The sequence below is a fragment of the Eubalaena glacialis genome, chromosome 2 (genome assembly GCF_028564815.1).
Source record: "Eubalaena glacialis isolate mEubGla1 chromosome 2, mEubGla1.1.hap2.+ XY, whole genome shotgun sequence".
In the NCBI taxonomy this organism is placed as follows: domain Eukaryota; kingdom Metazoa; phylum Chordata; class Mammalia; order Artiodactyla; family Balaenidae; genus Eubalaena; species Eubalaena glacialis.
This window is the reverse complement of record NC_083717.1, coordinates 73,885,856-73,908,244: the sequence shown is the minus strand read 5'-3', so window position 1 is coordinate 73,908,244 and position 22,389 is coordinate 73,885,856. Positions and strand designations below refer to the sequence as shown.

At 33.8% G+C, this 22,389-nt stretch overlaps 1 protein-coding gene across 1 annotated transcript in view; it reads right to left on the bottom strand.

Annotated features, from left to right (window-relative positions):
• VPS13C (vacuolar protein sorting 13 homolog C) overlaps window positions 1–22,389 on the bottom strand; it is a 181,271-nt gene that overhangs the window by 9,612 nt on the left and 149,270 nt on the right. Inside the window, exons 66-79 of the mRNA XM_061180247.1 lie at window positions 15,462–15,603; window positions 14,285–14,425; window positions 13,412–13,493; window positions 13,231–13,300; window positions 12,491–12,602; window positions 12,259–12,372; window positions 10,164–10,303; window positions 8,160–8,241; window positions 7,071–7,184; window positions 5,479–5,554; window positions 4,899–5,062; window positions 3,628–3,673; window positions 1,902–2,025; window positions 1,266–1,380 (exon numbers count right to left, since the gene is read on the bottom strand). Of these exons, the coding sequence (XP_061036230.1) occupies window positions 1,266–1,380; window positions 1,902–2,025; window positions 3,628–3,673; window positions 4,899–5,062; window positions 5,479–5,554; window positions 7,071–7,184; window positions 8,160–8,241; window positions 10,164–10,303; window positions 12,259–12,372; window positions 12,491–12,602; window positions 13,231–13,300; window positions 13,412–13,493; window positions 14,285–14,425; window positions 15,462–15,603 (1,522 nt within the window). The remainder of the gene's footprint in view (window positions 1–1,265; window positions 1,381–1,901; window positions 2,026–3,627; window positions 3,674–4,898; window positions 5,063–5,478; window positions 5,555–7,070; window positions 7,185–8,159; window positions 8,242–10,163; window positions 10,304–12,258; window positions 12,373–12,490; window positions 12,603–13,230; window positions 13,301–13,411; window positions 13,494–14,284; window positions 14,426–15,461; window positions 15,604–22,389) is intronic.

Sequence of the window (22,389 nt, the reverse complement as noted above, 5' to 3'; positions counted from 1 at the left end):
TTAAAATATATGCCCCAGTCAGTAGTTCTGCAACTTGAGTAAATTTAGGTGATTTGTGAAACATATAATAGTTATGTAACTCTATCAGCAGGACTCACATACATAAAGAACACATAATAGACTGAACATAAGAATTGTTCTTTTTTTTCCCAACTTTACCAGAAATGCACATGAATACCATAAGAAAAGATGAAATTCTCAAAATGATAGTAAAAGTATCCACTTGTGAGTTCAATAAAGTGTTCCTCCAACTAAATGTAAAAGAGAGTTGATTTCCTATATCCTTTCATCTTTTATATTGACCTCTTATTCCTGTACAGTATTACCAGGAATATCACAATTTTTATCTGTAGTCAAGCCACTACAACAAAAAGTTCAGATAGAGGTGAGAAATGTAAAGAAAACTTCATTTTAATGGACTCTCACTCTAAATAAACCAGGACAGTCAATTAATACCACAGTTGGTTTTGATTTTTAAGGATGAAATCAAGTAGCAGTATAGAAAACATTTAGTCCTGTATTTCCAGTTCTTGCTGTGTAGGCAGAAAAAGAAAGAAAATAAAGTTAGAAGCATGCAGAAAGATAAAATATAATCACATACTATAAAAGTCAAAGTCTAAGAAAAATGGAGTCATTTTATTTTAAAGTCAAAGTAGGAAAATATGACTAATTTTATTTTGGAGGAAAGCTAGTCATGGGAGAATAGCAATTTACATATGTGTGTATTATTTAAATACAGTAAAAATTAAAACTAAAATAAAAGCCAAAAAAATCCTTAAAAAAGTTTTTAAGGTTTAAAAAGATTAAATTGTACATAATAATCTTTTTTTCTCTCCTCCAGCTTCTGTTTACCTGAATAAATCTAGATTTACAATATAGTCCAAATAAATTAATTTGGTTGGGAGAAAAGGAAGCAGTGAAATTCCAATAATTAGCTACAAAGCAAGAGACCAAAGTTAACAATGTAAACTAAAGGAGCTAACGTACAAATAGTAATAAAGCCTATGACTTCTTTTAAGATTATCCTTTCTGCACTAAAAAGCTTTGATCCTGTGCAGAAAAAAAATGATGAGTTACTCCCATTTAATACATTATGCTAATATAATAAAACAAATAAATAATCAAATTCTACCCTACCATTGTTCCCTGTGTCATCTTTAAAGAAGTTCATGAATCAGGAACTTTAGGAACCACCCATGAAATCCTGATCCTAGAAATCTTTAAAATTAAATTTCACTCATGACCATGAAGAATAGAATTTATACCTCAAATAAATCATAGCCCTCAGATTCCTGTCTGTCATAAGGGCGAATGATGCCGTCCTCATGGATCAGGCGAGGGGAACGGAGCCTGGTCACTTCCTCAGTTGATTCTGCCACCCTGTGTAAGGCAGCAGAGTAAGTACATATAAGAAAACATGTGAGAAACTTTCAAAATAATACAAATATATATGTGTTGATTAAACACTGTACTACATAACACAGCGTATCAATATTTGATAAACACAGAGTAATTTTAAATAACTTGCCCAAAATAATGTGACAAGTATTAAAACCAAGTAGGTTTGACTCCAAGTTCCCCCACCTTTTCTTAAAGAAAAGAAAATGTCAAAATAATAAAGGCAGGGAGTAGGCCATCCACTCATTGTATCTGTGGTGTCTAGCACACTGCCTGGCATATAGTAGGGACCAATAAACACTTGTTGAATAAAAGAGAAACTGGCTATAAAAAAACATCTCTTCTTAGTCCTTTCTGGGGGCACTCTACCTTGTGAACCTGTCAGAGCTTTCAATTAGACTTTAAGGTCCTCACGCACAGGCAGAGTATTTAACCTACTTATGTATTCCTAGCAACAATTAGCACATAGACACATAGCTTGCACACAGTGTGCACTTAATTACCTCTGAATTCCTTGGAAGGTGCTGCTGGCCATATCTATTATTCCACCAGTTGGACGAGCCACCGCACCCACAAGCCCTTTTCCAATTCCTTTAAAGAATCCAGCAGCTCCTTCCTTTTTGGCACCTTCATAAAACCAAAGACAATGAAAGAAAAGAGATTTTAAAATAAGCAACTTTGAACTCAACAAAAGCCCAAGTCAAATACTGACCTGTTTTACCCAGGAAGTTCCTAGAATTTGACTTTCTAAAGAAGTTGAATTTAATCCTAACATGTGATACAACAGCAGTTTTCAAAGTGTGTTAAAAATGCAAATTATTAGCCTCCACTCCCAGCCAGTAATCTGTGCTTTAACAAGCCCCCAAGGTAACCCCAAGGCACACTCAAATTTTACAACTACTGATCCAGGAGTCTAGTCAGTACCTATGACTGGAAGATCTAAGAACTGACCAGAAAATATTGTGGTTTTTTTTTTTTCTTTGCCAACAATCAGGAGATTTTTCAAGCAGTGCACTTTTAAAAAAAATATAAGAACTTTATTAAAATATAATTCAAATACTATATAATTCACCCATTAAAGTATACAGGTTAAATGTTTTTTATAGTATATTCAGAGTTGTGCAACTATCACCATAATGAATTTTACAAAATCTGTTATTATCTCAAAAAGAAACCCCATGCCTATTAGCAATCATCCCCCATCATTTCCCCCTAAACCCTCTTCTCAATCCTATGCAATTTACCTCCTTCCTCCCCACCCTGCAGACCTAGGCAACCACTAACCTACTTTCTATCTGTATGGATTTGTCTATTCTGGTCATTTCCTACAAATGGAATCATACAATATGTGGTCTTTTGTGACTGGTTTTTTTCACTTAGAATCATGCTTTCAAGGTTCATCCATCTTGTACTTATATCAATACTTGATTTCTTTTTATAACTGCATAATAAGTTATTTGTAAGGATATACCACATTTTGTTTATCCATGCATTAGATGATGGACATTTGGGTTGTTATTACATTCTGGCTATTATGAATAATGCTTCTATAAACATTTATGTACAAGTTTTAAAAGCGAACATAGCTTTTTAATTCCCTTGGGTATATACCTAAGAGTGGGATCGCATATATAAACTCTATGTTTATATTCAGTTGTCCCAGCACCATTTGTTGAAAAGGCTATTCTTTCTCTATGGAATTATCTTGGCACCCCTGTCAAAAATCAATCTACCATAAAAGTAAGGATGTATTTCTGGAATCTGAATTCTATTCCATTGGTCTATATGTGTACCTGTACGCCAGCACCACCTGTCTTAGCTACTTTAAATTTATAGTAAGTTTTAAAATTGGACAGTGTAAGTCCTCCAACTTCTTTCTTTTCTTCCAGATTGTTTTGGCTATTCGGGGTTCCCCTGAATTCCTATATAAATTTTAGAATCAGCTTGTCAATTTCTGCAAAAAACCTAACTGGGATTTTGATAGGGGCTGTACTAAATAAAGTAATGTGCTTTTTTTTTTAATAGGATAAAAAAAAAGAGTCAACAGCTATTGATGGCCCAAGGGACTCTAGTCTAACTATGGCCCTGTTAAAAATAGCATCCAAAGTCTGAGACACAGTCTACTACTTAACCTCTTCATATCCTGAGGAATGTTACGCTCATTAAACAACAATTTACCATGTATCAACTCCTCAGACTCTGTACAGGAAGGAAACGTTCTCAACCTACCTTCCACTGGCTTTGTTATTATTCCAGTCACTCCACCAACGACTCCCTGAGAGAGAAACCAATCAAGTCAAGCCCGAAAGGAAGGTGCTTAATTTTAAACCAACCACTAGAGGTCTCTACAGACATACTAGAAATAACTTTTTTTAAATGAGGACTTGACAGAGAACAACATGTACATATAAGTGAGCACTATGATTTTTAAAATATTACATCATAGCAAATTTTAAACGGAGCACTTTGTAGAACTTTAAAATAGACAGAGGAGTAAAGCAGGTGAAAATTTTCTACATCTGACTCTGACACCAATCAGCAGTTGATACAATCTCTTTAAGTCTCAGTTTCCATCCATATCAGTAAATGAGTAAGCTGAGAAAATTATACATCTAATTATAAGTTCTAATGAGGTTACTCTATAATCTAGTGAAAGTATGGAAAACTGAAAATGAAGGGACCTCTGAAGGATAGCAAATATCCTGACAAGTAAAGCACTTTAGAGGAGACAATACACAAAACATTACAAATCACTGGCACAAACACAGCAGTTACAGTCTCCTGAATTATTTCCAAAATTTAAAAAATAATGTTTGTACATTCTTTAAATAACTGTCAAGTAACGGTAGTAACTAAAAATACCTGCATATTATATAAACACACAGAAAAGGAACTGAAGGATATATACTATATTGAAAAGATTAGATACCTCTCAGAAGAGGTGAGGGGTAATCAAAGAGTACTTCATAGCCTTACCTATGTTTCCATTACTCGTTTAAAAAAAGAACTCATAAGTTCTTATTATTACCTATAAGGAGGACAGTCATATATTACCTGTATAATTAAACAGTATTCGTATATACTTTATAATACCTGTACCTAAAAAGCAGTGAAAGGTAGTTCCTGGTTTATAACCTGTAGCATGTATACCTCCCTTCCATAGAAACGGTTGACTGATGATGACCTGAAGAATTCCTCCCCCCTCCAGTTACCACCACATTCCTCCGCTCTACCTGCCCCCTCCCCACTAGTGCTAACCTGCCATCATTACAGTTTTCACTCCAGCCGAGTGCCAAACTAAGTCCAGGAATTGGGGGGTAGATCTGATGGTGACAAAGGGAAGGAGAACAAAAAAGGAAACAGAAAGTCCACAATTTATCACTACTGCTACTCTGACAGACCTTTACTCACAAGCAGTATTCCAAGTGCCAAACAACCAGTACATATTCTAAAGTGTATATAAAAGTAAGCATTTCTTGAAGATTCAGCAGGAGACTTACACGCAAGAAGCCCTTTCCCCCTCTGGCCAGGCTGTCACCAAAATCTTTAGGCTGCCGACCCATCTCTTCTCTTCTTTTTTGCTGATATTCTTTGTCCATTGTAATTGCTGCCAAACCTTTTCCAACAGAACCAGTGATTCGAGATACCACTCCTGCTGCACCACCTATCAAAAGGTCAAGAGAAGTAAGTCACACTGTTTCTTTAAAGAGCATTACCACAATTTACAGCATGCGGCTGCTTTAAACTAACAGGTGCTTACAATTCTGTCTCATATACAAAAATGCATTTATTTTTTCCATTTCCCACTTACCAAGAAGAGGAATAAAACTATTTAAAGTACATTGATTCAACACAACAAAGACATATTAAAAAAAACTCAGCAGGTCAGTGTTAAACTATTTTCCACTTAAGAACAAGGGAGCACATCTTTTAAAAGGATTATTATAAAACTAATCCCTCTTTTATTAAACATAATCATTTGTTTTTCATAAACAATGCATTTTATAATAACTATAATTAAAAATATGTATATATACACACACACACACACGCACACACACACAAATATGTGATACATACCTACTGTGTGTCCAAAGAGACTTCTTACTCCAATTACTAACCCCTCAGCAAATTCTTCAGGGCCTTGAACAGCACCCTGGCCGGAAAAAAAAAAAAATGGTATACCTATTGTGTTTGAAGATACTTTCAACCCACATGATCTCAGCAAGCCCTTTAAGATGACAAACATTGGAGAGGAGTAAATCACTGGCTTCAGTCACAATCTGAAGTTGGCCTCCCAGGACCAAGTGCCATCTGACTGCTAAAGCAAGCCACACTGACAACAAGACTAAGAGCCCACACAGTTTTGGCTCTCTTGTTCTCCCCATTTATTCTCTTTGCTTTGTCCTTCTAAAACCCTCACCACACTAGGCTCCTGGATCCTTTAAATGGAGGAGAACAGGTTAGAGGAAAGCTTGACTATGAAACAAAGTCAGCTTTTAATGCCCCATTGTCCTTTCCATACTGGTGAAACAGCCTTGAAATGGGTCTCAAACTACCTAGGCACTCTTCCTTACAACTACATTAAATCCTAGAAAATGTGGGGATGTCTTCCAGACACTAGAAGTGCTCAATTAATTCTAAAACAATCTTTTAATGTCATCTCTAGTAATTTAAAAAAATATATTAAATTGATATATTTGTTATTTGAACATTATTCAGTCCCCAGATACAATTAAAATACAAATTACTTGTCACAAAAAATAGAACATCCATTTTTCTATACTACACTTAAAATAAATAAAAGATCAGAATGGCCATCATCAAAAAATCTAGAAACAATAAATGCTGGAGAGTGTGTGGAGAAAAGGGAACACTCTTGCACTGTTGGTGGGAATGTAAATTGATACAGCCACTATGGAGAACAGTATGGAGGTTCCTTAAAAAACTAAAAATAGAACTACCACACGACCCAGCAATCCCACTACTGGGCATATACCCTGAGAAAACCATAATTCAAAAAGAGTCATGTACCAAAATGTTCATTGCAGCTCTATTTACAATAGCCAGGACATGGAAGCAACCTAAGTGTACATCATCGGATGAATGGATAAAGAAGATGTGGCACATATATACCATGGAATATTACTCAGCCATAAAAAGAAACGAAATTGAGTTATTTGTAGTGAGGTGGATGGAGTTAGAGTCTGTCATACAGAGTGAAGTCAGAAAGAGAAAAACAAATACAGTATGCTAACACATATATATGGAATCTAAGGGGAAAAAAAAAAAAAGTCATGAAGAACCTAGTGGCAAGACGGGAATAAAGACACAGACCTGCTAGAGAATGGACTTGAGGATATGGGGAGGGGAAAGGGTAAGCTGTGACAAAGTAAGAGAGTGGCATGGACATATATACATTACCAAACGTAAAATAGATAGCTAGTGGGAAGCAGCCGCATAGCACAGGGAGATCAGCTCGGTGCTTTGTGACTACCTAGAGGGGTGGGATAGGGAGGGTGGGAGGGAGGGAGATGCAAGAGGGAAGAGATATGGGGACATATGTATATGTATAACTGATTCACTTTGTTATAAAGCAGAAACTGACACACCACTGTAAAGCAATTATACTCCAATAAAGATGTTTAAAAAAAAAAAAAAAAGATCAATACCTGGAAGGGTTCATAGAATAAAGCTTCAAATCCTTCTGACAGACCTCTAATTAATCCAAATGGGTTTCCAAGCACATCTAAGCCCAATACAAGGACATACATCTGTTTCAAGAACTACAGGGAAAAAAAAAATAAATGAAGTCCTTTGCAACTATTGTAAGGAACAACATCATGATGCAGTAAGAAAGTGGGATACTGACTAAATTAAGTTTGTTAAAGGAAAGCGCTGCAGAATAACCACCATTATGACCATTAATTGATCTTTCACTATGTGCCAGGCGTTATGTTAGTACTTTTACATGGGTCTTTCAAATTGGACAGAACTAAGGTTTGAGGCAAAGTCTGCCATTTGGCAGTTATGCAACCTTGGACAAGTCACTTAGTCTCTATAGGCCTTCCTCTTTTCATCTATAAAATGGGAGGTCTATTATACTGACCTTGCATGGCTGAGTATGCATATTAAATGAATATATATTTCAATAACTGGTACTTACTTTTGTTATTATCACTATTTCTATGAACTAGATGGGTTAAAAACAAAAAAAAAAAAAAAAGAAAAAAATATCCTTATTTGAACATGTAAAAAACATAATGTCTATACACCATAAGAGAAAGGACCTGCCAGCAGAGGAAGGAAAGAGGAATGTCACCCTGGAGTTCCACAGTATAGCAATGGAACCCTAGTGCCCCAAAACAACTACTATGTGTCTGTGCATAGAACTCGAACCATGGAGTAACAGGCAAAGGGAGGAACCTGGCTTCCTCGCAATTCTACTAGACTATGCTTAGAAACTATAGTCATTGAAGGAATAAAATGTATTGACTCCTATGTTACTATTCTTTCCCAAAGTGGTAAATGTACAATTGCAAAGGGAAAAAACACTAAGGGAAACTTTTAAAAAAAGTTTACACGGGGGTGGGGAAAAACTAAAGAAATAGAAATTAATCATTCAAGAAAACTACTAAGTAATGAGACTGAGAACTGCAGTAAATTAGGTAAACGTCACACACTGTACAATCACATACGAATGTTTTGTTTTGATATTTTATGAAGTATATTCCTTATGAGTTACTATGATAGGAAATTACCTGTTCACTGTAATGTCTGACAACACTCCACATGAGCTGATCTCTGTTGTAAAACTGATATCGAATTTCATAATAAGCAAGTCTGGGAGGAGAAAGTGTCAAAAGTACTAAGATTATTTTTTGAAAAAATAAGAGACTTAAAATTTCAATGATAATCATTGCTAATTCACAATTAGGTTTGTACATATAATTTGTTTGAGATCTTAAATATTAGGATAACAAAACTACTATAAAAATAGTGCATTCTCATGCAAATCTTTCATAAACACATAAAGAGTAAAAAGGTTTAAAAAAGTTGACCATAATCCCACCACACAGTGGATTTTTTTAAAAGTTTTTTCTTCTTCTCATTTTCCACTTTGAATTCTTTCTTTTCTGTGCAACTGAAAAATATTAAAACACTCTGTATGCATTTTTACACTCAGCATTGTGGATAAATATTCTTCTGTGTTTTCAAAATCCTATGTAACCATTTTTAATAATGCATAGCATTCCATCATGTGAACGTGTCATAACAAACGATTCTTCCACGGTCAGACATTTTTAAATTTTGACATAATAATTAATGTTGCTATGTGTATCTTGAATATAACTTTGGTTGCATTTCAAGATTATTTTTGGACCGAATTCCCGCCCAAAATAATTAATGAGTGAAAGACTACAAAAACATTTAAGGCCCTTTCCACTGATATAAATAGTAAAAAAAAAAAAAAAAAGTGCCCATTTCTTAGATCCACCCCTCTCTAGTACTAGGATTTCTAATATTTTGAAAGCTTTGATAACTTGTTTTAATTTGCATATATTCTTTGATAAATAATAAAGCTAACCATTTCTAATATCTATTAGCCACTGTATCTTCCCTTTTGTGAATTATCTCACATTGTCCTCTGGCACCTATGGCATTGGAACTTTTAGGTTAAAAATTAAGATTATTATCTTTTGTTATACTTGTCATATTTTTCCAGTCCTTTGTTTTTTAAGTGTTTTCATTGATTTTGTTGTAAGAGTTTAATTTTTATGTAGTCAAATCAATTTTGTATTTTTCCATTGGGATTTTTTCCATTGCTTTTAAACATAGAAAGGTTTCCTTTTATTCAGAGATTTGATAGAAATTAACTTCTATTTTTCCTTAGTCTTTGTTTTTCTATTTGAATTTTATGTTTAAGCCTTCAGTTCCTATGAAATTTGATAGTGTACAAGTGAGGTGAAAATAATATTAATGAATTTTTTTCTCCAGTACCACTGTTGAATATTCAATTCAATAAACATTCATTGAATTTATATGTATCTGGCACACACAAATATTCTTATATTAAATGTAGCAAGGAGCTATTATCTATACTTTGCCATATAATTATACTGAAATCTAATCCTGTTGCTATATATTTCTAAATATAATTCCTTTTAAAACATGGTCAATTTATAATATACTACTAAACTAATTCAATGTTTATACTATATTCATGTATTATCTAGATACTGATAACTGCAGAAGATATCAGACTCTTTACCTTATCTTTATGAGTAAAATAAGTATACCTAAAGGGCATAATTAGAAAGGGACCAAATTATTCAAGAATAAGTAGTAAGAGGGGCTTCCCTGGTGGCGCAGTGGTTGAGAATCTCCCTGCCAGTACAGGGGACACGGGTTCGGGCCCTGGTCTGGGAAGATCCCACATGCCGCGGAGCGACTAGGTCCGTGAGCCACAATTACTGAGCCTGCGTGTCTGGAGCCTGTGCTCCGCAACAAGAGAGGCCGCGATAGTGAGAGGCCCGCGCACCGCGATGAAGAGTGGCCCCCACTTGCTGCAACTAGAGAAAGCCCTCGCACAGAAACGAAGACCCAACACAGCCATAAATAAATAAATAAATAAATAAAAAGAATAAGTAGTAAGAATTATCATTTTTCTAAGCTAACATTCTAGCACAAATGGAGAGAATTAATATCCAGAAACATCATCCTGATATAAAAACCTCCCCAATACACTTTAACATAACTCTTACTTGAATATAAGGTCATCCACATCAGTCAGAGTAGCACCTATGCTTTTCAACAGCAGATTGACAGAATGAATTGGAATCATTTCCTGGTTTTCTTGGTCTGACCCTTCATTGCCAGAACCCAAAGACAAGCTCAAGTGCAACTAAAAGAAAAATAATGTTCAATAAATGAAACTAAAAACAAAAATATTTACATACATAGAAGCCAGATCATCCAGATACAAACAAATGTTGTATCTTTCAATTAGAGTCCTAAAGAAAACTACTATTTGTTACTCAGTAAATTACACTGAACAGCTCTGATTCTCATATTTACCTTTTGATAAAATACAAATCAGTCTGTCCCAAAAATTGAACTATAATTTTATTCAAAGCCTATAAATACCATTGTGTTTATATGGAGGAGACCAAAACACTTTGCAAAAATAGCATCATCATTTTAAGGAGAAAAGTGTGTCAACTGGCCCACAAGTAGTCTAACACTTGAAATAATGGCCAATCATTTATTTTAATCCAATAAGATAAACAACTTATGGTAACAACTAACAATAACAACTGTGGTATAATCATACAATAATAACAAGTAACAAGAACATGACAATTATGGCAACAATTAGCAAGTTCTAAACAAATTTTTTAAAGAGTAATAAGTTTTTCAGCTTCCACAGATCCTTCAACTCAGTACTTAACCATGAGATTTTCACATTCCCATTTAGCTTCTTCTACTTTGCACTGCATCATTATTAGTGCAACAGTGCCAGAAGGCAACAGTACCAGAAGACACAGGCGTAAGGTAATTCAACATGTGTAAGTAAAGCAGATAACTCTCCCTTCTCATTCTGCCATTCTCTAGGCATTTTCCCTCATCAACACAGAGCTCAACAGAGGGGACTTAGGGTAAAGCCAAGAAAGCCTGGTTGTTGAGTTTTTTTCTCTGATGTGGACTTTTGCCCATCTTCAGAGTCACAGACTGCTGGGATCCAGGAAAGGTAATCTTAGGTGAAAAGAGATCCAGCTTTTTCCAGGGCAAAGTCACCATGGAATAAGAAAATGACCATGGTTCATGATCTTAATTATTCAACTTCATGGCACAATTCCCAGTGCGCCTAAAAATACGTATAGGTAAGTCATCAATCTTTAATACCCCCTAGATTATAAACTCCATAAAGTCATTTTACACCTTCCACAGCAACTTTGATAGCAGGCCTTCAGTAAATAATTTGTTGAAGGTACTGCTCAATCTCATAAAGAACTGATTTTCATTTAATAATGGAAAAGAAGTTATGCATAATACCACATAAAACAATATCAATTTTAAACCTAACACTATGCATATGTCTGATAACACCAAACTAATGTATCAATTTAAAATAATAATTGCATTTTATAAATCTATTCATTTAGCTGAATGGACTGGTGAATGCAACTAAAAATAATGTGCTATAAACAGTTTTGGAGACTGTAAAGGATCATCAATATTTTAAAAGAGTTACTTAATTGTAAATCTGGCCCATTACACAAGTTTAGAGCTTCATGGTTGACAGCATTTGTGAATTCTCTAAGCAGTCACCTTCCCCTATAAAAGCTAAAAAGAATAACAAAAGGAGATAAGGAAATGGGTTCATAAAGTACAAAATCAGGCAAGTGAAAGGTATCCAATTTTCCACTCTCTTAGTTACAATCAAATTTTGGAAGGGTGAAAAACACCGCACCAACAGTATAATACTTACTTCAGCGTTTTCACATTCTGGTTAGGAAACCCATTATAGCTTTCTATTCAGACAGTGACAGTAGTTACAAAGTGCAACCAAAACATTAAACATTGGTGAGCACTTCTTCGCTTAATTAAGAAATGCTTTTGTCAGCTTTTTCCTTGAAGAAAGGGGTTATTAATTCAAGACTAGAAAGCATGCTCTGGTGGTTTCTCTGTGGGAATTATGGTTGTACATATGTCAGAGAACTGTCTTAATTATTTCAATTAATCAAACAAAATTCCCACCAAATACTTGGTGCAACAAATTAAAACCCACATTTGTACACAGATCCTTTAAAAGTTCTACAATACTGTCAAATTTTCAAAATAGTAATTATAACAAACCTTAATAGGAGAAATATGGAAATGTTCAAAGAAACTAAGAATGGACGTATCAGTCACTGAGGTCTCCACTAATTCTGTGTTTATAGCATCAGAGTCTTCCTGGATTAACTCTGTCTGAAAAAAATTAATCAAGAATTTCTATTTTAATTTTTTTTCCTACTACAATTAGTGCAAAGAATGGTTGATTTAATTTTTTTACTTTAAAATTTTCCCAAGAAATAAAAATTATTACCCATTTTCTTTCGGCTTCAGGGTCAGCTGTTGGGGTAAACAGTGCAGTAATAGCTCCTAGAAACCCCTGATCAACTTTTAAGGCCATTTCCTGAATGAGAACCATAAAATACCTAAGGAAAAAAAAAATTTTAAGTAGAAAAGGTTTTTTTAAAGATGAAAAAGGCTTTCTATCAAACCTTGTAATTTTCCATGTTAAAACTTTGATTTTGGCCAAAAACCACAGCGAGATCTTGTTCCTTGATCTCTAAAAAAAGTGTTATGTTAAGATCAAAGTCTACTTAGACTGAGAATTTTTTTTTTTCATTATAGTGAAGGTTTCACTAGAGGTAATACTGCTGTATTAACACTTAGCATTTAAAGTTCCAAATTCCATATTTATCATGATATAGAAGAGACAAAAGCAAAGATGATGTAGCATGTATTACTTAATTTTTAAAGTCCACAGGAATTACTTTAAAGAACACACTTCACAAACACACTTATCATTTATATTTCACTGACTATTTTATATTCTAATGGAAGTTACAAAGGAGAGAAAGTGGTTGAAGGAATTTTACTTTAAAATATATATTATTAAAATAAGTTTCAATATAGAAAATCACTTGACCAAAAGTAGATTGATATGTTCAGGTGGATAATAATTTTTATATAGAAGTCACTTTCAAAAGAGTAAAATTTATTTTCAAAGTAGATTCTCATTTTAAATTCCTTTAGATAAATAAGGGAATCTTTACTTACTTGAACTGTAAGACTTTACTGTACTCATTAAATCTTGTGATGACACTCACATCAATGAAAGGTTTGGGCTCTAAAAGGAAGAAAGAAAACAGGAAAAAGGCAATCAAGCTTTATAGTAGGTCAAAATAATGTCTACTCAACTTTTATATATAGGGTATATCTCAATTTAATTTTTTTTTACCTGAATCCAAAGCAATAGATTTTGGAGGGGCCACAGGATGAAATACAACAGGGAACACTGTACCTGGTAACTGACTATCAACCTGACAAAAAAAAAAAGAAAGAAAACTGATTCAGCAGGACTTGAAATAATTTAAATTTAAACTTTTGTTTCAGAGACAATATTATAGACGATGCCACTAATTACATCATAAATAAGTATCTGTATGTATATGTGCTGCTATTAAAAGTTTCACTTTAAATCTAAAGTTCATATAAATCTCACCAAGGGCAAGCTTTTACATAAAGGAATATATAAACATCCTCATAATTGCATTAAAATTGTGCAGCATGAACACCATTAATGGAAATATTTGTATCTATGGATCATGTGAGATTTCATCTATCTATTATTTAAATAAAAATGTAAGTAGAGACCAGATATGAAATTAGAGGTTAGGTATTAAGAAAAAAATTAAAACGTCCTAAATAGTAGTAATCGGTAGTTAAAAGCAAGAGATGGAGAGAGAGAGGAAGGGAGCAAGCAAACAAGCAGACAAAAACAGCCTCCAATAAAGCCCTGCTCATTCCCATATAGAAGGACAAAAGAAAATCCGATTTTGGGATCCCATGACAAATACAAAGGAATATTAAAAGTAACAATTTCAGTGTAAGAAAACACTCTGGCAGGCTAACTGGTCAAATTAAAGTCTCAACGGTCATTTAGCCTTAGATGGTGAATCTACAGGATATGTGGAAGAAGGAGAATAAACATATAAACAAAAAGAAAGATACCAATTATGATGCATGATAAAATCTTGTTTAAAAAAAAAAAATTCAGACCCAAGATTCCCAAACTGATTAGATATATCTACTGAATAGATGATAATGTTACCTGAAGCCAATACAATCTGGCCCTTAAACTTCTTTGGTGAGGAGACTGCTTAAATTCAACCTGAATTCCTGATAAAAAATCTCGCTTTATAGGGCACCGAACAGGGAGGCGCATTTCCATTGGGTCTTTGCCAAAATTTACCTGGAAACAAAGTACATGTGTTTGTGATAAACTGGTATGAGCAGTGAAGCCCATTGTAAATATCCACTCACTCACAAACTGAAAAGGAAAAATATCTTAATCTCTTGGTCTCATCAAAAGATCTACCTTAAGATGATCTACAGTTGAGATACTGGAAGCAGAATCATCACTTTTCTACCAAGGTTATAGGAAAACAAGAAAACAATTGGAGAACTTTTCAACTATATAAATGATACTTAAAGAAAATAAGCCATGCTTTTTAAATTTTAAAAACCTTAATTGTAATGGATAATTCTAGATAACACTTAAACTTTGTTTTAACAAAGTTAAACAAGGAATAGTTAATAGCTTATTTACGTCTGACACTAATTGTAGAGTGTTTTTTCATTTGAGCATGACCAACACTTACAGGGATGGGGGCGGGGTTGGGGAGCATATCTGGTGACAATGCAAACTCAACCATTAAAGACAAAGAGTAACCCAAATTGTATGACTGAACCTGCAGTCAAGCTTCTGGGGTCTTCTTGGAGCAAAAGTGACTTTCAGTTTCAACAGTGTAGGGGCCTATGTAGAGTACACATCTATCTGTGGACATCTACTCATGTCCTACAATCATTCACATTTAATGAATTTAATTGAGCAAGTTTTCTATAGGGTTTTCATCACTGATATATACAATTTTGCACAGCCTTTATTTAGCAATATATATTGGTATCATTCAGAACAGGAAAACTTTCAATAAGTAATCTTAATTTCTCCATAATCTTCCTAAAAACAAGTTACATGAAACTATCTGCTTTGCAAACAGAAGAAATTATAAAAATGCAGATAAGAAACATATTTAGATAATGTTTCATACTATATGATTCAACAATGTATTTTAATTTAAAACGTACTAATAAATTTTATTAGTCATGCCAATCCTACAAATACATTAGTTTCTGCATACACATTTTTATGTGGATAGTGAAATTTTATTTACTACCACCAGAAGCAACAAAATACATATATAAGAAACAAAACAATTTTGGTATACCTCAAAATTATCATCTAGTTTAATCCAGCCAAGGTCTCTTGATTCTAGATATTTCTTATAGGACTTTTCCAATAAAATTATCCGCTTTTGACTAAACGGCTTCCATTTCTGTTTTGGTTTCATCTCCCAAACAACACCAGAACTAAAATAATTCACAAAGAAAATTAATTAAATTAAATACATATTTAGGTTGTGGAATTGTCATTCAACTCCAAATTGTTGCAACTGTCAACCACCTATGAAAATCACATTTATACATGAGATTTTTTTAAAATACCAAAATATATCTGTGTTATAAAAGTGCATAAGGAAAAGAGGCAGGGGAAAATCTTTTTCTATCACACGTTGACATCAATGAGCTAAGGGACTAGCAAACTTTTTTCATATGGGGATATTTTAGGCTTTGTGAGCTGAGACAAAATCAAAGTTATTATGTAGGTACTTAAATAACAAGAGAGGAAAAACACTTCCACACATTTTTTAATTGATGAAATTCAAAATGTAAAAATAACAATCGGATACAATTTTTAAAAACAAGTCTATTAGTGAGAAAAACGCTTTCTCCCTCCCTTCCTCCCTTCCTTTTTATTGAGATATAGTTGACATATAACAGTATTTAGTTTCAGATGTACAACAAAATGATTTGATATTTGTATATACTGTAAAACTATCACCACAGTAACAGTTAACATCCATTACCATACATAGTTACAAAAAAATTTTTTTACTTCTTTTGTGGGGGTGACAACTTTTCACTTAATTAGGGCTCAAAGTTAGTGTTCCCTATTACCAAATTCTATTGCAAATGTTCATCTGTTAATGTTGGTCTGTAATGAGCATCTTTAAAAATGTCCTTTTGCGCAGAGAGATACTGTCAAATACTGATCTCAATCTAAGAGAATATTAGTTTAACTAAGCATATGTATTGCTTGTAATACATTTGTAAAATTCTATTCTATATTAGAAAAATTCTAGATCTAACTTTAAATTCTGTTTCCTACCCTATTAGATTCTTCTCTTGATTGTTGCCTTTTAGCATGTCAATACATTACAAATCAATCACATCCGATTGAAGGTTAGGTAGAAGCTCTTTCATTAATAGTTAAATGAATTTTGAAATGTGGAAATTTTCTTTGTACTTGCACTGGGGTTGGAAAACATGTTGTTGGAACTATAGTTGTAGGTCATAGAATATATCCACCAACTCCAAACTTGTGTGGGGCTGGAGACCTCACTTCTTGTTTTAACTTTGGACAGCAGAGGAAATATATAAAATAGACTAACATTATTTGCGATTCAAATGTTAGTCGTCATCAAAATGACTTTGCTGTTTTACTTTCTGCTTTTAGGTTTAATTTGCTATCAATTCTGCAGCAAAAGCTAACTTCCAAAGCCATTCAGTGTTCAATAATAGTGGCTGAGGGTGGTTCTTTTCATTTAGAAAAATTTTAATCTTGACCAGGAACTCAAAAAAAGTACAATGAAAAGTATTACCGTTACACAGTCGAATTGCTGTGTGTTAAGTAAGGACATTCGGCTTCTAGTTCTGACAAAAATTCGCTGAACTAATGATGGTTAAGTCCACAAGAGTGAATGAAGTTCCTTATTGGGCACTACTGGTTTGATAACAAATGATCAATTCAAATATTTTCTACAAAGTACCTGCTGACAAACAACATAATGAAACTATACACATTCAACACGACATTTTCACAAGCTTTGTGAATTTGTCCAACTGTGTCTTCTTGTGTTTCACACATTATTTTCTCATCATTAGTTGTAATATATCTTCGAAGATTCCACTTCATGTACTGAATTAGTATTACTTCAACTTGTTTGAAAATATTCTCACCTGTATTGTTCTATGTTGACTATTTATAGAGGCTAACTCTTCATTCACTTTCAAACTCAGTACTGGCTTCTCAAATATGCAACTGAGCGTATTGGTAACATCTATTCACTCATGAAGAGCCAAGGAAAACCACTCAAAATTATTTGCCTGTTTTCTAATTAACTACTGATGTTGCTCCAAATGTCCTCAATTCTTCAAGCAACTGTTCTCACCAAAAGGCTAATGCTCCTAAGTTTATATGCTCTGGACACATTTCTTTAGTTGCTACAATCAGACACGATTCAATTAATCCACCATAGGTAAAAGGCTTTCTCTGCATGGCTTAACAAATGGGTCACTCCGAAACTAACTTTGGTTGCGGCTTCATTTTTGTTTTGTTTTTTTAATCTTATAAAGAAATTCTTCTGTGATGAGATATTTTGTCTTAAATTTTCTAATTTTTCTGGCCGTTGCTTTCCTGTGAGTTGGATATATTCTGATGCATACCTAGTTTGCAAATGTCAATATATATTATATTCTTTAACTACACACAGTGTCATTACATAATAAAATAATGCTTTGCCATTTCATTTGATAACTGTGTCCTATAGGAGAGACATTCAAAGTCCACTTTTCTTATTTTGACGTGATGAGTATGCATTAAAAATAAAAAATAAATAAAAGTTGCAGTAGAGCTATATGTGTGGCACTCAAACATTCTCAAGTTATAACTACATCACTGTCATTTGTTATGCACTGAGCAGCAGTACAAAAGCAGTCACAGACATGCAAAAGAATAAGCAAGGCTGTTTTCTAATAAAACTTTACTTATAGGCAACAAACTCTGAATTTCATATACTTTTCATGTGTTACAAAATATTATTGTTCTTTTGATTTTTCAATCATTTAAAAATGTAAAAAAATCACTATTAGATCAAGGGCTATACAAAAACATGCAGCAGACTAGATTTGGCTCTTAGGCCATACTTTGCAGATCCCTGATTGGAGAATGTTTGCATGAAGATAAAACATAACTCCATAATGCATTAATTTACATAACTTGTTGATAATAGTCATGATAGTGTTAACAATGTCCTCACTACATAACGTGCTTAAGGGACACCAGTCAATGAAGGTAATGAATAAACTACCTACTATAAATTATATAAATTCAACATGATAAAGCTTCCACAAACTAGGAAGAGAGGGGAACTTCTTCAACTTGATAAAGAACATCTACAAAATACCTACAGTTAACACCATACCTAACAGTGAGAAACTAGATATTTTCTCGCTAAGATCAGGAACAAAGCAAGGATGTCCACTCCCACCAGTCCTAGTTAACATTGTACAGGAAATCCTAGATAATGTAATAAGACAAGAAAGTGAAATAAAAGGTACACAGATCGAGAAGAAAGACATAAAGAACTGATGACTTTGTTCTTAGATGACACAAATGTCTATGTAGAAAATCCCAGAGAATTAACCAAAAAACTCCTGCAACTAGTAAGTTTCAAGATACAAGGTTAACGTAAAAAAGTCAAATACTTTCTTATATACTAGCAATAAACAATTGGAACGTGAAATTAAAAACACGATAATGTTTACATTAGTACCAAAGAAATGAAATACGCAGGTATAATAAAATCTAACAAATCTGTATAAGATCTACATGAGGAAAAACCATAGGAGTCTGATGAAAGAGATCAAAGATCTAAATAAATCAAAATATCCATGTACATGGATATGAAGATTCAGTATTGTCAAGATATCAGTTCTTCCCAAGTTGATCTATAGATTCAATGCAATCCCAATCAAAATTCCAGCTAATTATTTTGTGGATGTTGACAAACTGATTCTAAAGTTTATATGGAAAGGCAAAGACTCAAAATAGCCAACACAATATGAAAGGAGAAGAAAAAAGTTGAAGGACTGACACTACCTGACTTCAAGATTACTATAAAACTAGAAAAATCAAGACAGTGTGATATTGATGAAAGAACAGACAAACAGATCAAGAGAACAGAACTGAGAGCCCAGTAACAGACACAAACAAACAGTCAACTGATTTTCGAAAAGGAGCAAAAGCAATTCAGAGGAGAAAGAACAGTCTTTTCAACAAATGGTAATAGAACTGGACATTCACATGCCAAAAAAGTGAATCTAGACATAGACAAAGAGCTTACATATTTCACAAACAACCCCTCAAAATGGATGACCTAAATATCAAACCCAAAACTATAAAATTCCTAGAAGATAACATAGGAGAAAGTCTAAGTGACTTCAGGTTTGGCAATGAATTTTAAGATATGACACCAAAAACACAATCCATGAAAGAAAAATAGATGTGGGACTTCAATGAAACTGAAAATTTCTGCTCTGAGAAAAAGACTGTTAAAAGAATGAAAAGACAAGCCACAGGCTGGGAGAAAATATTTGTAAAACACATATCTGATAAAAGACTGATACCCAAAAAATACAAAAACTCTTAAAACTCAACAATAACAAAAAATTTTAAATTGGGCAAAAGATCTGAACCTCATCACAGAAGATGTTCAAATGACAAATAAGCATATGAAAAGGTGCTCAACATCATATGTAATTAGGTGTTCAACATCATATGTAATTAGTCAAATTAAAACGAGATATCACTACAGACCTATTAGACTAGCCAAAATCCGCACAATGACAACACCAAACGCTGGCAAGGATGTGGAGCAACAGGAACTCTCATTCATTCCTGGCAGGACTCCAAATGGTGCAGCTTCTTCGGAAGACAATTTGGCAGTTTCTCACAAATCTAAACATACTCTTACCATATGATTCAGCAGTCATGTTCCTTGATATTTACCCAAATGAGGCAAAATCTCATGTCCACACAAAAATCCAGCACATGAATATTCATAACTACCAAAACTTGGAAGCAACCAAGAAGTCCTTCACTTGGAAGCAACCAAGAAGTCCTTCACTAGGTAAATGGATAAATAAACTGTAAATAAACTGTGTTACATCCACACATGCCACATTACTCAGTGATTAAAAAAAAAGAATCATCTATCAGGTCACAAAAAGACATAATTAACCTTAAAAGGATATTACTAAATGGAAGAAGTCAATTTGAAAAGGTTACATGTACGATTCCAATGATAAGATATTCCAGAAAAGGCAAAACTTTGGAGACAGTAAAAAGATCAGTGGTTTTCAGGTGTTCAAGGGGAGGGAGGGAGGAATGAATAGGTGGGGCATAGGTGATTTTTTAGAGTAGTGAAATTATACTATATGATCCTGTAATGGTGGATACATATACATTTATCAAAATCCTTAGAATTTACAACACAAAGAGCAAATGCAAACAATATAAACAACAGACTTTAGAAAATAATAATGTATCAGTATTAGTTCATCAATAGCAACAAATGTACCACACTATTTCAAGATGTTGATAACAGGTGAAACTGGGGTGATGGGTGGGGAGAAGGGATAAAATAGGAACTCTGTACTTTTTACATTCAATTATTTTGTAAACCTAAAACTGTTTTTTTAAAAGTCTATTTTTTAAAAAATTATGTAACTCATTTTCCTCAGTACACATCCTACTGAATGTGTACTGAATGTGTAGTGTGTCAGAAAAAGGTAATCAAGTTCTTTTAGATGAAATTTTAAAATGTCCTTATAAATAAAGGTCAATCTAACAAAATACACTAGCATATATAATATTAGAGGAAAAATAAGTTATATCAAAGAACAAGAGAGTGGAGAAAACCGGATTTATATAATTTCAAAAAGATTTTCGAACTACAATCCTGCAGCCTCTGGAACAAAAACCACATTCACAGAAAGATAGACAAGATGAAAAGGCAGAGGGCTATATACCAGATGAAGGAACAAGATAAAACCCCAGAAAAACAACTAAATGAAGTGGAAATAGGAAACCTTCCCGAAAAAGAATTCAGAATAATGATAGTGAAGATGACCCAGGACCTCGGAAAAAGAATGCAGGCAAAGATTGAGAAGATGCAAGAAATGTTTAACAAAGACCTAGAAGAGTTAAAGAACAAACACCTAGAAGAATCAAAGAACAAACAAACAGTGATGAACAATACAATAACTGAAATGAAAAATACACTAGAAGGAATCAATAGCAGAATAACTGAGGCAGAAGAACAGATAAGTGACCTGGAACACAGAATGGTGGAACTCCCTGCCGGAGAACAGAATAAAGAAAGAAGAATGAAAAGAAGTGAAGACAGCCAAAGAGACCTCTGGGACAACATTAAATGCACTAACATTTGCATTATAGGGGTCCCAGAAGGAGAAGAGAAAGAGAAAGGACCCGAGAAAATATCTGAAGAGGTTACAGTCGAAAAATTCCCTAACATGGGAAAGGAAATAGCCACCCAAGTCCAGGAAGCACAGAGAGTCCCAGGCAGGATAAACCCAAGAAGAAACACGCTGAGATACATAGTAATCAAACTGATAAAAATTAAAGACAAAGAAAAATTATTGGAAGCAACAAGGGAAAAACAACAAATAACATACAAGGGAACTCCCATAAGGTTAAGATCTGATTTCTCAGCAGAAACTCTACAAGCCAGAAGGGAGTGGCATGATATATTTAAAGTGATGAAAGGGAAGAACCTACAACCAAGATTACTTTACCCAGAAAGGATTTCATTCAGATTTGATGGAGAAATCAAAAGCTTTACAGACTAGCAAAAGCTAAGAGAATTCAGCACCACCAAACCAGCTCTACAACAAATGCTAAAGGAACGTCTCTAAGTGGGAAGCCCAAGAGAAGAAAAGGACCTACAAAAACAAACCCATAACAATTAAGAAAATGATAATAGGAACATACATATAATTATCTGAAACGTGAATGGCTTAAATGCTCCAACCAAAAGACACAGGCTCGCTGAATGGATACAAAAACAAGGCCCATATATATGCTGTCTACAAGAGACCCACTTCAGACCTAGGGACACATACAGACTGAAAGTGAGGGGGTGGAAAAAGATACTCCACACAAATGGAAATCAAAAGAAAGCTGGAGTAGCAATACTCATATCAGATAAAATAGACTTTAAAATAAAGAATGTT